At 35.1% G+C, this 17,443-nt stretch overlaps 1 protein-coding gene across 1 annotated transcript in view; it reads right to left on the bottom strand.

Annotated features, from left to right (window-relative positions):
• The window catches only part of FER (FER tyrosine kinase), a 295,282-nt gene that overhangs the window by 193,341 nt on the left and 84,498 nt on the right, over positions 1 to 17,443 (bottom strand). The window contains exon 9 of the mRNA XM_081090052.1: positions 14,962 to 15,151. Coding sequence (XP_080946178.1) covers positions 14,962 to 15,151 — 190 coding nt within the window. The remainder of the gene's footprint in view (positions 1 to 14,961; positions 15,152 to 17,443) is intronic.

Below are 17,443 nucleotides of genomic sequence, written 5' to 3'. Positions count from 1 at the left end.
CCAGCCAGTAAGGAAGTTTAAACACCATCACAGAGTTTAAACTGAGCAATGCTTTTCCTCGGATATCTGATAAAGCTGCACTCCTTTCCCTTGTAGAAAGCATGTATATTTCTCAAATCTGAGAGGTGAATAAAATGAAAATAAAATAGAAATGAAAAACAAGCCTTTCATTCTTTTAATGGGCTTGGCTTGACAACTGAGTAAAAATATTCCTTCAAGCATGTTTTGTCTACTATCATATTCAGAAGAAAAATTATTCTTCCAATTGGAAGCAGCAGCATAAAACAGATGATCCGCTGGACTCAGGTCATTTTGGGGCCCTAACGAAGTAGGCCTGAGACAGCCTTTCCCCTTACCTGCTCTCGTTTGAATTCTGCTGTGGAAGGAGAAATATCAGAGCTCTTCTTTAAAGAACATGCTCTACAGACTCTGGATTGAGAAACAGGCTCCAGTCTACCCTCACAAGCTGAACATCTATGTTTCTTCTCCATCTCGAATCTCAGCCAAAGCTGCCAATGGTAGGCCCACAGAAGTCAATTTGCCCATAGACTTCCTCTCTGAGCCAAAGCCAGCTAGAGAGGACACAGATCAGGACCTTCTATTTCTCACTATCTCCCCCTGTTGGCTTGGAAGTATACAACTCAGTTCTGGATAAAAAGAACTGCCATATCCAACAAACCTTATGGATTTACTGAGTAAAAAAAGAAAAATATCCTCATGAATTAAGTGATGACCCATTATTTAAGAAATAAATCTATTTTCTAACTGATTTTTAAAATAAAATGACTTGGGTTTTTTTCTACACAACCTTTAGAAGTATTCTGCTTTTGGAACTTGGATCTTGAAATCTCTAAGAACAGACCAAATTTTCAAGCACTTTTTGAATCAAAACCTTACAAACTGCTGTGCTACAAAGCTTTTCTTAATCCAGTGTTTTTTAATTAATTCCACTGGGGCATAATTCCCCTTATGACTGAAATTCTTCTGATTAAAAAAAAAAAAAGAAGAATCTAAATTATGCACAAATGATCTTTAAGGTCTCATTAGAAATAAAAATTTAAAAATCCTTTGCAGCCTTGCCAGTTTTGCTCAGTGGATAGAGTACTGGCCTATGGACCAAAGGGTCCTGGGTTCAATTCCAGTCAAAGGAGGGTACAGGGGTTGCAGGCTCCTCCCAAGCTCCTCCCTGATCAGGGTGTGGCATGCAGGAGGCAACCAATTGATATGTTTCTCTCACATTGACGTTTCTCTCTATCTTTCCCTCTCTCTTCCACTCTTGCTAAAAATCAATGGAAAAATATCCTCTGGTAAAAATAATAATAAAAAAATAAAATTCTCTTGCAGCAAGAATGTGTTGAGTTTTATAACATACAATGAGAAGCAGTAAAGTGATTGGGATACTTAAAATCATAAATGTTTAATCTGAAAATAAGGCTCCTAAATTAATAATCTATTCTATAATAATTTATTAATTGCTATGTAAATCCTTGTTTTATTCACTCTTTTTTTTTTTAAAGAAGGTACTATGCAACCACTATATGCCAGATACATTCAGGTACTGTGCAGAACATTCTTTAAAATAGACCAAAGTTCAAGGAACTTTATGGAAATAAATAGAAAAAGAACAATTGAGACCTACTATACAAATACTCAGTGAAATTTTCTTGGATCACAATTCTGACATATCTCCTCCTTTAAACCCTTTGCCTCCCTTTCCAATTCAATGTACTTAAAAAAAAAAAAAAAAAAAAAAAGCAAGAACCTCTTTGCAAAATTTCCTCTATTTCTCTACTTTAAATATATCCACATTTTTATTTTGTTGTTCATAACAACCATTCTTCTTTTGTTCATGCCCACCAGGGAAAAGCCCGTTTTATATTCTGAGAATAATTTTATAAAATGATATATACAATAAATATTAATAGACAACATGGGGTAGGGAGCTTCTTATAAGCCAGGCATTGCTATAGACATTTTAGGTAGATTATCTCATCTAATACCCCACCATAACCAAAGGGATAGGTTCTATTACAAGCCCTAGTTTACAGATGACAAAACTGAGGAACAGGAAGGATAACTAACTTGCCCCAGCTTACAAGGTCAATTAGAGGCTAATCCATGATTCAAATCCAAGCAACCCAGTTCCAAAATCAACTACTATACTTCTTGGGTTAGGTCCCTGCTCTACCTCACCAAAGTAACCTCCTGCCAAAAAGGAGTCTTAAATGATGCATTAGCAATGTATTAATTTTGTCTTTTTGCTATAGGTTGATACATTTTAAAAATGCATATATATTGATTCTCAATATTCTTTCCTTGATTTCATTTTTTCTCTAAATCATTTTAAACATATAATTTGGATTTCACACCTACATAAATTTACTTATATTTTCCTATTTTTATCTTTTATTTCTTGTATGGTTTTATTAATTTATTCTTTTCCATATTCACTGAGTATTTACTAGATATCTGACATATAAATTCAAAAGTTCATAAAATCACAGGACTTTAAATCTGGAAATAATCTTAGAGATAAAATGAATCAAAATTAATGTTTACAGTCAAGGAATATAAAATCAAGAGAATCTAGATTTCTTCCTTCTTAGGCTAGCCCAGAGAAGAGGTAATGCAGGTATTTCTCCTACGATCACCTATACCCATTGGTTTTGCTCCTCACAACTAGAAAATGCGATGTCATCTAGATAGATGTCACTAGGCAGTCTTCCAGATCATTTACATAGATAATAAGCACAGTGGATGCTGTACTAGTGTCCCAGGGCTACTATAACAAACTGGGTGGCTTAATACAACAGAAATTTATTTTCTCACAGTTCAGGAAGTCAGAAGTCTGAAATTAAGGTGTTAGCAGGGCCCTGCTCCCTCCAAACCTTCTATGGGAGGATCCTTCTTTGTCTCATAGCTTCTGCTAGCCCCAAGTAATCCTTTGCTAATGACAGCATAAATCCAGTCCCTGCCTCTGTCTTCACATGGCTGTACTCCCTATAGTCAGTCTCTCTTTTCTTAAAAGACATCAGTCATATTGGATTAGAGCCGATCCAGCGATTTTCAACTAAATTCTGCAGCACATCAAAAGATATATTTTTAGTTGATCTAATAAAAAAAATAAGTATAGCCAAAACCGGTTTGGCTCAGTGGATAGAGCGTCGGCCTGCGGACTGAAAAGTCCCAGGTTCGATTCCGGTCAAGGGCATGTACCTGGGTTGCGGGCATATCCCCAGTAGGAGATGTGCAGGAGGCAGCTGATCGATGTTTCTCTCTCATCGATGTTTCTAACTCTCTATCTCTCTCCCTCCTCTCTGTAAAAAATCAATAAAATATATTTTAAAAAAAATAAGTATAATTTTTATTCCTTCACACTGTTCGGCTCTTGTTGTGTTGTGCAGACAAAAAGGGGCCACAGCCCTAATTGGTTTGGCTCAGTGGATGGAGCGTCGGCCTGCGGACTGAAAGGTCCCAGGTTCGATTCTGGCTAAGGGCATGTACCTTGGTTGTGGGCACATCCCCAGTAGGGGGTGTGTAGGAGGCAGCTTATCAATGTTTCTCTCTCAACGATGTTTCCAACTCTCTACCCCTCTCCCTTCCTCAACGTGAAAAATCAATAAAATATATATTTTTTTAAAAAGGTGGGGGGGCACATACTAAACCTGACAAGCTCAGGGGACACCTGCGTGGTAGCCTTACAAACTCAGAGAACCTAAAGTAACCACCTGGGATGGCCTGAAATTAAAACTATTTAACTAAAAATAGTTTATGGGAGGTAGTCATGTGCTGGGCTAGAATCTTCCCTGACAAAAGTCAAGCTTTACCGTGCTGGCAGGAGTGGCTCAGTTGGTTGGGCATCGTACTGTGCACTAAAAGGTTGCTGGTTTGATTGCCAGTCAGGGCTCAATGTTACACTCACATTGATGTCTGTCTGTCTGTCTGTCTCTCTCTCCCCCCCCCCCCCCGCTTCTTCTCTCTCTAGAAATCAATAAACTATTCTTTAAAAAAAAAGTCAATCTTTACCTTAATTGAATCTATTGTCTTTTTGCATTCATTATAACATACTTTTGGAAAGTCAAAGTAATTTCCTTTTTCCAGAGGTCTCAAAACACAGGCACTACACCAGAGAGGAAACCACAAATCGCCTTAATGTTATTGTCATCATGTTAGTTGTTTACTGTTAATTACCCTCTACATAACTATGTAAAAGAAGTGTCTATCATTTTACTTTTAATCCAATCCCAGAGATCCTACCCCCCCCCCCTTTGCTTTCTCCTACCTCTCTAAATCTATCACCAGTGGGTTTCATTAATCCATTTACGACTTCTCTTTTGATTGTAATGTGTCGAATAAGGTGCAAAATTGCCATATTTCCAGATCATTTTCTCAATCTGTTGTGATTTTGCTTCCTGGCAATTGTCATCAGTTTGGCTAAAATAAACTCACAAAAATTTTCTACAGGTTTGAATGTTTCTTACGTTTATATAGTTGGCTGTAGTCATTTTTTTTTTTTTTTTTTGACAATCTAAGGAAAAAAGAGGTCAATGCCTCTGACTGAAGTCAGGTATTACGTGTTTTAAAAATTCTTTGGCACACTGGTTGAAAATCACTGGCCTATCCTAATGGCCTCAACTTAACTTGATTGCATTTACAGATACTGGTTATTAGAATTTCAACATGTTTTTTGGGGGGATACATTTCAACCCATTATAGATGTGATCTTTAATTGCTGAAGCACCTTGATCTTTATAGTCTTTTAATTAAATAAATACATATTTATTCTGATTTTAAACCTTTTCTTGAGCCATGCTAAAAGCATATTTCCCATCCAATAGTGACTTCATATTTAATAATCTTTGGTAAAGAACACTGTCTAAGTCTTTTGTATACCCTGTTATCGTCATATAAGAAAAGTTCTAAGAATAACAAGTGAGGCATAATTTCTTTCTTAGAAAATGTTCCCTTTCCCCTAGCAGGTTATTTTATTTAAATATTTGATGACTCTATTTGTTATAATGAATTTTAAGAGCTTTCCCAATATTCAAAAAAAAATGTACTGAACTTCCTCTATGTTCTAAATATGGCTCAAAGTCAAGGAAAGAGTAGTAAACAAAAGTGCCTATATTCTTGGAGTTACAGTCTAAGGGACTAGCAGGGATAACAGAGGGCAAAATTAGATACTAAAAACCTACATACATAAACAAATGTCATAATTAAATGAGTTAATGCATATAAATATACATATTAAAGTATTTAATGCATATAAATGCTTAAAAGAAACCGACCACCAAATGTTAGCCACCAAAACAGTAATAGTAATAATAGTAAAGATACTATAAGTAAGTGCTATTTAAGAAGTGAAAAGGGCAGGTGGGGGTAGGGATAATAAAGAGAGTCCACTGTAGCTAGAGTAGTTACAGAGCTATCTCAAAGGAGTGACACTTGAGTGGAAATGATTAAAAGGAGGCAGTAAATCCTATGAAGAACTGGGGAAAGAGTATTAGACAGGAAACAGGCCCCGAGATGAGAAGAAGCATGGCATGCTCAAAGGGCAATAAGATCAAGAAGGCTAGACGGTGTTAGATGAGAAGAGTGGTAGGCTATGCTGGGGAGGGGTTAGGGATGGGGGGCCAGACACAAGGTCATGTAGCTTAGGCTATGATAAAGCATTGTATCTAGTTACATAGAGGGATGCCACTGGATGGTCATAAGCAGGAGATATACAAACAAGATCACAATGAGATCACTCTAGTTAATGTATAAAAAATAAAATATAGGAAGGGCAAGGGAGCAAGCAGGTAGTCTGGCTGAAGTAGTCCAGGTCACAGTTTATGGTGTGTTTTATTAGAATGATCACAGTGGAAATGCTAACAAGAGGTCAGATTTGGGATATATTTTGGAGGTAGTAGCAAGAGAACTTGCTGACGGAGTGGTTGTGAGATTTGAGAAAGTGAACACAAGGGTGATCCCTAATATTTGGACTTGAGCCACTAATTAAAGGTGAGACCATTTGCTAAGTGGAATACTGTGAGAGGAGCAGATTTGACAAGTTAAACTTGAGATTATCAGTCCAATTACTGAATGAAATGATCAAATTCTAAGCCAGTCTTTTCAATGAAGTTCACTTTAAGTGTCTGTCTTATTCATACAACTTAACTGTCATACCTTATATATAGCAGATATAAAATGGTAGGAATAACTACAGCATTATTTTTACATATTTAAGAACTATGTTATAGGATGATGACTTTTAGTAGGCATGTTAAAAATAGAAAAACTTCACATATAAATTTCAAAACTGTGTGCATTTAATTCTATTTTTAAAACATAGGTGAAAAATATCTCAGAAACCAAATTTTCCAAATTTCCAAAATTTGGTTTCTCTGACACTGAGCTCCACCTACTGGTAATTTTTTTTATCTTTATGATTTACACTATGAAAAGGCATTAAAATATTAATGTTAAAGTGGAATATAGCTTCCACCATAAATGCAGTGAAACTCATCATGGTAATTTTTTTCTTTCTTTATAACTACTATTTATTGAGTTTAGCTATATGCCTGAAACTGTGCTAAACATATTTACAAACATTATCTCATTAGTGTTCAAAATAATTCTATGAGGTTTCCATGAATTGTTCCACATTTTACCAATAAGGAAATTTATCTTAGAGAGGTTTTGACTTTGTCTATCGTTATATATTTAATAGCATAGAGAGGATTGTAATGAAGTTTTCTCTACCATTTTGTTCACTTAGCAAACAGGAAACACTGCTTGGATAGAATTTAAAATACTGTGTCACAAAATTTTGAATGTGAATGTGCCACTCTGATTCTGATAAAATTCTTCCATCTCCTCTAGCTTCAATATTCTCATCTGAAAGAAAGGAATAACTCCTTTATTTTACAGGATTATTTGCCAGTAATATTTTACACACTTAGCATACTGTCAATCAGTTTCTTTTAATAATTTTCCTTAAATGACATATTAGAGCAACCAAACATATAAGGCTTTTACACTGCCAAATATTAATGGATCAAAGTAAATGTCTTTTAAAGAATAATCTTTTGGGATGAGGTATTTATAATAACAGCATAAATGAAGCTGGTGCATTTTCATTCTCAATGCTTTCATCCACTGGCCTCTCAGACACTCTCCATTTATTAAGGGCTTTGCAAGTAGGTTGTGATTGTTTTCTTTCCAGCTCAATACATACCATTATCATGGCTGATTTTTACACCCAACGCCTCCAAATTCCTTGGATGTCTTCATCTCCAACAATGCTCATTCATGCTCAACTTCGGCATTATATCTGTCATTCATAACTTGGGACTTAACCAGGCAGAAGTGCTTCGCTTGAATATTTTAGACCACACTTGTTAGCTTCATATAAACCTCTTACTAACTTACTCTAATTACACTTGGTTCTTAAACTAGATTAGTATAATAAACCCTAAAATGACCCAAGATTATGCTCCTAGGCCAGAGGTTCTCAACCTGTGGGTCGCGAACCCTTTGGGGGTCAAACGACCTTTTCACAGGGGTCGCCTAAGACCATCGGAAAACACATATATAATTACATATTGTTTTTGTGATTAATCACTATGCTTTAGTTATGTTCAATTTGTAACAACGATGGGGGTCGCCACAACATGAGGAACTGTATTAAAGGGTCTCAGAATTAGGAAGGTTGAGAATCACTGCCTTAGGCCATATCTTCCCTTCCCCCACGGCTCTTTCTTTCATAGGGAAATATTTGGCAAATATGTTAGGGATGAGACAATATAAGGCCTTTAGTTAGGCCATTTTGAGAAATTGGTATTCAGCCTAAAAGTCATAAGAAGTCATTATAACCATTCTTGTGGGGATAAATATAATCAGATTTGTTCTGATTTGAAATTTTAAAAGATTACTTTGGCTGGAGTATGAAGAACAGGTTGGAAGGCCACTATAGTTGGTGGTAGATAAGTTAAAATAATGCATTATCTTCTAATTGCATTTCTTAGTCATTATTTTCATTACTATTGGGTTTGAAAAAATGTTCATATTTTTATTAAAGTTTATATTCCCTCTAATTATTATGAATTTCTTATTCACGTTCTTTACCCACTTCTAATTGGTGCATTACTTTTTTATAAACTAATTTGAATGACTCACTTATATATTGAAAAACATTAATCCTTTGTCATATTTACAGTATATAATATTCCATTTTTATTCTGTAATTTAATTGTTTTCCAACATAAAAAATTGTTCACTTATATTTTCTTTAGTAGTTTTGTGTCTTTATTTTTTATATTTGTATAATAAATCTGAAATTTATTTTTATGTGGCATGAGCTTAAGATATTTGATATTTATCAAGCATAGAGCAACACACACACACACACACACACAGCCTGGTCTGCAGGACTGTATGACCTACATGCCTATTACTTCTCTAGCTCTATTCCCTATTACTATCTCTCATTCTGTTCCAACATACTGGCTTCCTTGCTCCTCCAAAACATGAAGCCGACTCCTGTCTTGGGGCCTTTCATCTGCTTTTCCCACTGCCTGGAATAATCTCATGCCAAAGAGTTTCATCACTTGTTTCCTTAGTTCCTTCAGATTTCTGCATAAATGCTACTTGACCAATGAAGCCTTCATTGGCAAACTTATATATAAAAACACCTCCCAGCACCCTTTTCCTGCATCTAGTTTTATTTTTCTCTAAGGAATTAACCACCACCTGACATAAATATATGTGAAAGGCCCATGAGGACAGAAAACTTCTCTTGATTTTGTTCACTACTGCATTTCCAGAATATAAAATGGCACCTAAAAAAATAAATAAATAAAAATGGTACCTGACACTGGATAGTAAACAAATATTTGCTGAATAATAAATGGGGGGGAAAAGTAGTTGTATATACACTATTATAATATGATACCTAAAATAAATTAAATAAAAAAGTAAGGTACAGAACAGCACTATTTTTATTTGTATTCAATGCTTCTGGAAGGTTACCTATAAGGTAGGCAACTGAGGACTTACGAAGGAACACTTAGACCCTTTATACATGTACATTTACTATCTATTCAGATAAATTAATTAAGGCCTTGACTTCCCAAATAAGAAATACATAAGATAATCCTTCAGAAAGGCCTACAATTCATACTTAAGAACTCAATTAGTATCTACTAATTAATTTACATTTGAACTAAGGTGCATTAGAAAAAAATGAAATAGAATGTAATGTTTTAACATTATTTCATAATGTACAACATATGTTTACACACATTATCTTATTTTAGTGTCACAGCTATCTTGTCAGGCAAGGTGAGTATATACTCATTTCTTCCATTTATAGAAAAGAAAGCTCAGAAAGGTTAAGAAACCTGACTATAGTTACACAGCACAGGCAAAGCTCAAGCCAGGTCTCCGGATTCTACGTCTTTTATTTTCTCAGTGTATTTGATAAGTAAGGCCTGGAATTAACATGTCTCTTATATATTTAAAGACATAAATGTCCCTAATGATGAAAACAGAAAAAGCTTCAATGATGCTGTCATTATGATATCTCAATTGACAGGCCATTTTAGTGTTTAACCACTATAAATTTATAAAGTGGAAAATAGATTGGACACTATTACAAAATGGATTACTACTGAGTCACAATGACAGACAATATTTAGTCCACAACCATATATTTTGTGGGTTGAAAAATGTAACAAAATAGGATTTATTATAGTGCCATTCAACTAAGCAGAACTAACTCAATAAACTATGCAGAGAAGATAAATATATGTTGTATGTTGTTTATAAATCTAGCAAAAGGGCTTTAAATATGCAATCTCAGAAATATCATAGTAAAGGCAATTATCTTATATAACAGCAAAACATATTTAAAAGAGTAGTAACTCATTATATGATGCTATCAATTCTCTATATATTTGACATATAGAGAAGAATCCTTAAACAAAATTATGAAATAGATGGTTCAAAGCACATGCTATTATAAAGTAAAATAACTAGATTACTCTGCAGTGAAAAGGAAGTCCAATTCCTCAATTCAACAGATACTGATTGAAAAATTATAATCTTACAACTAGAAAGCTAAAATCAAACATGAAGGAAAGTGATATTTTTCAATAATCAAATAAATAAATTAAATAAATAGGAACATCAGCCAATGTTGACTCAGGGATCATAAAAGTCTGGTATTTCCACCATTATTCAAGGGCAGCTAACAAAGAGTTCACCCTCTCAATTTGCCCCAGAAGGCAGATTCTTCTGTCCTGCGGAGCTATAACTGAAGAATGAGAGAAAATAATCCTTGGGTTCTAGAGCATTTAGACAACTAAGATGCCTTCTAAATTATCAGCACACTTAATCTATCAATAACCCAATTAGATAAGAAAGGATCTACCTTCTAGCTCAGCATTTCCCAAAGGATGGTTCACTGTATGGTGGTCCTTCCAGGACTCTTTTTGAAGAGTGGTCAGGCCAGTATTTCCAAAGACACTCCATTCCATGCTATATTTCCTCTCTTGGGCATTTGATATTAAAAGTTCAGAAAACTTCTCCAGTCAATACAACTGTTTTGCCTTAACTCAGCATGTCCCAAATTGTAAAACTCATTTCCCCTTAAAACATTTCAAGGACATTAATTTTGTTTTTTCTGCTATCTCACTGGTCTCTCCCCAGTTTCTTGGTGATTCCTTCTCTCCAAGATCCCTACCTTGGAGTGCCTCAGCCTTTGTTTCTCTTTTCTCCTCTATCTGTCCTCACTCACTTGATGACCTCGTACAGTGAAATGATTTTAAATACCATTAATGCCTACAATCAGGTGGCTGAACTCCAGGCCCAAATATTTGTTTTTATGGACAAACTGGAGTCTTGTTCTTCCTCATCAAAGCTGCTCAATGTGTAGTCTATTCATGCACTTGAAACAAATTCTATTCTTCTAATGTTCCTGCTAAAAGTCTTAAAGACATCCTTGGCTCTTCTCTCTCATACTCCACAATTAATCCATAGGCTCAACCTTCAAAATATATTCAGGAGCTAAAAGGTCCCTGGCACTTCTGTGCTATCATCCTTGCTCAAACTGTCATTTTCTATACCCGGTGTTAGCATTCTTCTTCCATCTTTGCTCCCCTTAAGTATATTCTCAACACAGCTATAATGATCCACTTAATTAAAAGTCAGAGCATGCCATTCCTCTATTATAACCCTCTCACACCAATGCCTCCCTGTTTCATACAGAGAAAAGTTATAATCCTTAATCATGGTCTACAAGGTTCTCCATTACTTCTCTAATCTCACTCCCTATACCCTCCACTCAGACCTCCTTACTGTACTCTGAATAGTCCAAACATGTTCCTATCTTACTGCCTTTGTAAAAAATGCACCCTCTGACTGTAATATTCTTTTCCCAGAAATTAAGTAAGAGCCTAACTGTTCATGTCTGTTCAAATGTCACATTCCCAGTGATGCTTATCCTGACTTGCATTTAAAATTGTCTCCCAACCTTTGACCTTAAACCCCAAACCCTCTACCCCGCTCCATTTCTACCCCTTGGCATTTATTATCTTCCATTATAAATACACAGTTTATTTTATTTACTAAGCCACTCGCTACAGAATGTAATCTCTAAGAGAGATTTTTTTTTTATTAGTTTTATTCACTGATGTATCCACAGCATCTAGAAATGAGCTTCACATATAACAGGTGCTCAAAAATCATTACGTGAATAAATAAATGAAACATACTTATTCACAGACAATAGAGAATTATTGTGTGATACTTAGTATTTATTATTTTCTCCTTTGTATTTTGGGCAAAATTAGACATGGTGAAAAAAGACAACATTAGAAAGCATATCTTCCTGACAGAGATGATTATATTATCTGCTGCCACAATTTTTTAAAGATTTCTGTAAATTAATAGGCGGGCTTTAATTTTCATCAAATTATATTGCCAAAATAAACATCACTCCATCACCCGGCCAGCATGGCTCAGTGGTTGAGCATCGACCTATGAGCCAGGAGGTCACAGTTTGATTCCCGGTCAGGGCTCATGTCTGGGTTTTGGGCTCGATCCCCAGTAGGGGGCATGCAGAAGGCAGCCAATCAATGATTCTCTCTCATCATTGATGTTTCTCTCTCTCTTCCTCTCCTTTCCTCTCTGAAATCAATCCATATATATATATATATATACATATACATATATATATATATATATATATATATATATATATATGTTTAAAAATCACTACATTTATTAACCTGACTATACAATCCTAACCCTGATTACACACCTGGGAATATCTATAAAAATGCACAGTCCAGGACCCATTGCTTTCCAGTGGTACAGTCCTGAAGGCATTCTTCCATAGCAGCATTCACCACCACAGAGTTAAGTGTTTGGTTAACAGTGCCTTTAGTTAGGATCATATGGAATAAAAAACTGTCTCTCTTACTTTTACCTAATATTTTCCATAATTTCATAGTTTAACTTTTAGTTCTTTTAATTCTTCCAACATTCAACTAAATTTCTCCTGTTGAAATTTTACACCACTTATAAACATGAAATTTATAAGGAAGAAATACCAACAGAACTGCTTATGTTAATTTCAGGCTTTTATTAAAATATTATTCATAAAATAATGCTTAATTATGCAAAAAGTTCACTTATATAGCTGGGAGTATTACTAAGTTTTAAGAACTACTTGTTTTATAAAATATTCTGTAAAATCACATTAATTGGCATCAATTTGGGAAATGAGTAATTTATAAAATGTTACTTTATTACTCTGAAATACATATATTACATTAGTCCTTTGTAATTTCCTTAAAAAATTATTAAAGTCATTGTTTCAATAAATACCTGATATATTTATAATTAGCATTTTAATTATTTAAAATAAATTGGGTAAAGTGAAATATCTGGCATCAATTTGTAAAAAAATTACAAGTTATTATCATTATTGAATAAATTGTTACAAGAGAAAATGTGAAAGTATGAGGAAGCATACACTATAATTTAAAATGTATTATACATTCTCTCTGAAACATTATTTATTCACTAGAGGCCTGGTGCATGAAAATTCATGCACTGGAGGGGTTCCCTCAGCCAGGCCTACCCCCTCTCACAGTCCAGGAGCCCTCAGGGGCAGGAGGCAACCCAGTCATCAGGGGAAGGCAACACCCCCATCACACTTCTGCTGCTGCCACTGTCGGCAGCGCAAGCTTCAGCCGGCCCTGATTACCTGTGCCTCGGGCCGACCCTGGGCGGCTGCGGGGCTGAGGGCAGGTCCAGCCACGCCGTGTGCCTGTCACCCTTCTGGCGGGGCTGAAAGGACTGGGGGACTCGGCGGGGCTGAGGGGACTGGGCGCTGCCATTTGTGGCTATGGGCACCACCATCTTTGTGACTGAGTGGTGGTCAATTTGCATATTCCCTCTTTATTAGATAGGATTTGTTTAAAAGGTTTCTTTTTAATGATTATGAAAGAAAAATGTCTAAATGATCATAAGCTTTTAATAAATAGGAATTAATGAACCAGTATATTTTAAATGTCAAAGTCAAGTTTTTAGTTGTAATTATCAGAATATGCTACATCTAGTGTTGTGAATAACTATCTATCTTTTCCTATCATAATAATAATGCCAACAGGGGTCATATGCACATTATATGCATTATTTAAAATTATTTAAATTTAATTAGATGGCCAGTTTTAACCTATCTGCCACTAAATCGAGCTATTAAGTAACCAATTCTACACCCACATGGAGACAAGGACATATTATTAACTATACTCAGAAAACAAAATGTTTACTAGCTAAGGTTTTCAAAAACCTGATAAAAGAAAAAACTTTAGAATTTCCTCTGAAAGATTGCACATGCCAGATAGTTATCAAGAACCATGAGCAAGAAAGTGAGGTCCTTTTTATCTGAGAGGATAGTAAAAGAGAACAAAGAATTGTAACTCAAAATTCACAATGTAAGATATCTGAATCTGTTTGACATTCAAACTATACTATTCAGAACCACATGAACCAAAAATTGCTAAAACATAAACTACAGTATCATTATCTATGATGGTCCTCCATACGGACTGCACCCAGCTCTCCACAGACAAAGCCAAGGACATAGCTCAGGCTTCTCCACCCTTGCCACTACTGATATTTTGGGTTAATTTTTGTTGGGTGTGTGAATTGAGGGGCTGTCCTGTGCACTGTAGAATGTTTAGCAGCATCACCAGACTCTACACACTAGATACCAATAGCAATTACTAACTGTGAAGCTCAAATTCAATTAAAAATAAGTAAATAAAAACATTGCCAAATGTCTTCTGGAGCTGGGGTGGGGGTAGCGGGGAGGAGTAAAACTGCCCCTTGGTGAGAACCACCAACATAAGATGAAAGAAGAAAGGAATGAAGAAATAAAGGGAGGCAGGGAAAGTACTGTACTAGGTGTTCCTAAACAGTGAATAAAACTATAAAGGAAGTTAAATTTCTATTGGTGGATGTAAATGTGTTTATTGTAGTTTAAGGATATGTATAAGAAAAAATCTTATTGTGAAAACAATAAACACGTCTCAGATAAATAATATTCTACTGTTCTTAAGAAAAAAATTAATAAATAGCTTTCTCCTTATTTCTTACTTCTATCTTAAGAAGTACACCCTACCTTCCTGCTGTCTCCCAGGAATAAAAACAATTGCAGTCTTTGTTTTCAGTTCTGAAGGCAAGAGAAGAGCTTTTTCCTCTGACTCTACAGGTGGTTCCTGAAAGTGCTCACCAGGTGACCTGAAGGTGACTGACAAGTCTATTTTGCATTTACAAACAAGTTTAATAGGACCTGCATATTAACAAGAGCAACAATTTGTTATAGAAATGAGAATTGACTTTTGAATTCACTTATTACCTACATACCACTCTTCTGGTTTCTTGTTTGATTACTCTTTGGCTTACCATAGATGTAACTGACCGTGCATCTTCTTCATAATTTATTACTGGAGGTGGCTCTTTTCCATCATTTTCTTGCACTTTTTGCTCTAGTAATTCTTTCTGTGCCGTAAACTTTGCCTCAGTGCACCTCAGCTGCTGCACAGACTGTTTCAGCTCTTCAAGTGTCTGTTTTTGGCTTATCAGCAGCACAATACTAAAAAAGAACACATTAAGTATTGACTTCTTTAAGAAATGCATACTTTAAAGAAACCTTATAAAGAAATCTTATATATGCTTTTGTTTTCATCTTTATGAATCCTACAGAATCAGAAGAATTAGGAAACTAAATAGATTTTGAGTCATCATTGGAGTAGCATTAACAAAATGGAAGAAAATGTTTGGAAGCTCAAATCAAATTCAAGATACTTTCAAATATATTACGGTCTACAGCATTCATTTTATTTTACAGCTAAACCATCTACCTCACAGAGTACAGAAACTTAAGTCCAGAAGCATAGGGCCTAAAATGAATTAGCATGACTGAAGAAGAATCTTAAATGTATTTCATATCTCACATGGAATATAGCTAGAATCCAATCTGCGCCTGGAGTAAAATAAATCAAATCAAGGTGACAGCCTGGGACCATGTTGTATGTATATTGGGAGAAGTGTGTGTTCAGAGTTGGGGAAGGCTGTTCTAACTAACACTGAGGGCTGAGCTGTTAATAAGGGAATGAGCATAAGTCCCCAAATCTTTCCAATGTCATCACTATAAAAATAAAAAATATTCCAATTCCTCCTTTGGAGAACTACATAGCCACATGGTGCCTTATTGTGACTTTTTACCCCTTGGAGGCTGCCCCTAGTGGAAATTTCAAACTAACTCACCATATTTAAGCCACACACACAAAAGAAAACCCAGGTAGTGGGGAGCACTTTTGGAAACACTGTCATACATAGTATATTAATATCTTAAAGAAATGTGCCATGCACTACGGAAAGTAAGTTACTTATATGTAAGAGACAATAGATTGTCAATAGAGGAAGCTTCAAAGTTGGAGAATAAGGTCAGAAAGTTACCTTCTTCAAATAGAACTTAAAAGGATCAACATAAATTGGGTAAGTGTAGGCAGAAGGAACTCACAGTGAAAGAGTTTTATTTATAAATATGATGCTGATTAATATTTTTAAAATCAATTCCAATTAAATTGAGTAGGAAGCAACCTCAGTGATGCTCTAAGAAAGCTGAAATCTCCTCAATTATATGGCAATCAATTTCAGGAGATTAGCCCAACAAAAAGGTAGAGAATTGATTAATGTAAAAAGGCTACATTCAGTGAAATTTTATTTATATAACATTCTTGGAAAGACAAAATTGTAGAAATGGAGCACAGATTAAAGGATACTGGGGACATAGGAGGGGGTGGAAAGTAGTGTAGCTACAAAAGTACAATATGAGGGAATGCTTGCAGTGATGAAACGTTCTAAGTCATGACTGTATCAAAGCCAATATCTACAATTACAATATTAAATTATACTTTTCCAAAATGCTTCCATTGGGGCAAAGTGAATATAAAGTACATGGGACCTCTATTAAGTCATACACATAGACAGAAATCTATAATTACCTCAAAATTAAAAATTTAATTGAAAATGTCTATCACTGTTGCTGTCATCATGCTTCCTCTGGTAAGGTGAGGCTTTTGTCGTCTCATATGCCCTGGGTTCCTAAATAATCTATTATAGGGACAGGCCTTTTTTATTCTCCTTCCGAGTTCTAAGTATCAACTACATTGTACCATATTGTAATCAGAAATTCTGAAATACTATCCTACTACCAAGAATTAGGTTAAAATATAAATTTCTTGGTTTTTATTTTAGTGGTTTTTAAAACAATGAGGCTTGCAGGGGCAGCTATTCCCTATTATATGACTGGTCAATTTTCATGTCTTATAATGAAGTTAATGAGCAATACCAGCTTCTTCCAATTAATCCTATTAAGCTCTATGTATAATGACAATTTCACATACATTAACATCTTGCTTTTGTTCAATAGTTTTTTTAAACTTTTGCTGTAATCACTATACAACGCACTATGCAATTATTTTATATGCTTATAACACCATTGAGCAAACTATTATGTGTATATTTTAATAAGAAGAAAATTATAGTAAATACGTGATTAAATAACACAAGATGCATAAAAAGCCGTAAGTAAATTTAAAAAATGGAAGGGATCAGAACCTATACATGTGCTACTTATCGCTATCTCAAATTCCTCTTCATGTGGATGGCACCTTCCATCTTCCAGGTCTCAGCAAAGATGCCATTTCCCAGGAGACCCCTGGCCACCTAAATTTAGTAGGTGCTCCTCTGTTCTATCAGAACTACCTGTTTCACAGCAATTATCACAATTGTCAATTTCTTGTGTTGTACTGGTGCATTCCACAAAAGTATAAGCTTCATGAGACAAGTAGCCATATATGTCTTACCTTTCATTGTATTC

The sequence above is a fragment of the Myotis nattereri genome (assembly GCF_964212035.1).
Source record: "Myotis nattereri genome assembly, chromosome: 4".
Taxonomy (NCBI): Eukaryota; Metazoa; Chordata; class Mammalia; order Chiroptera; family Vespertilionidae; genus Myotis; species Myotis nattereri.
The sequence above is the reverse complement of the archived record's forward strand: the minus strand, read 5'-3'. Positions and strand labels throughout refer to the sequence as shown.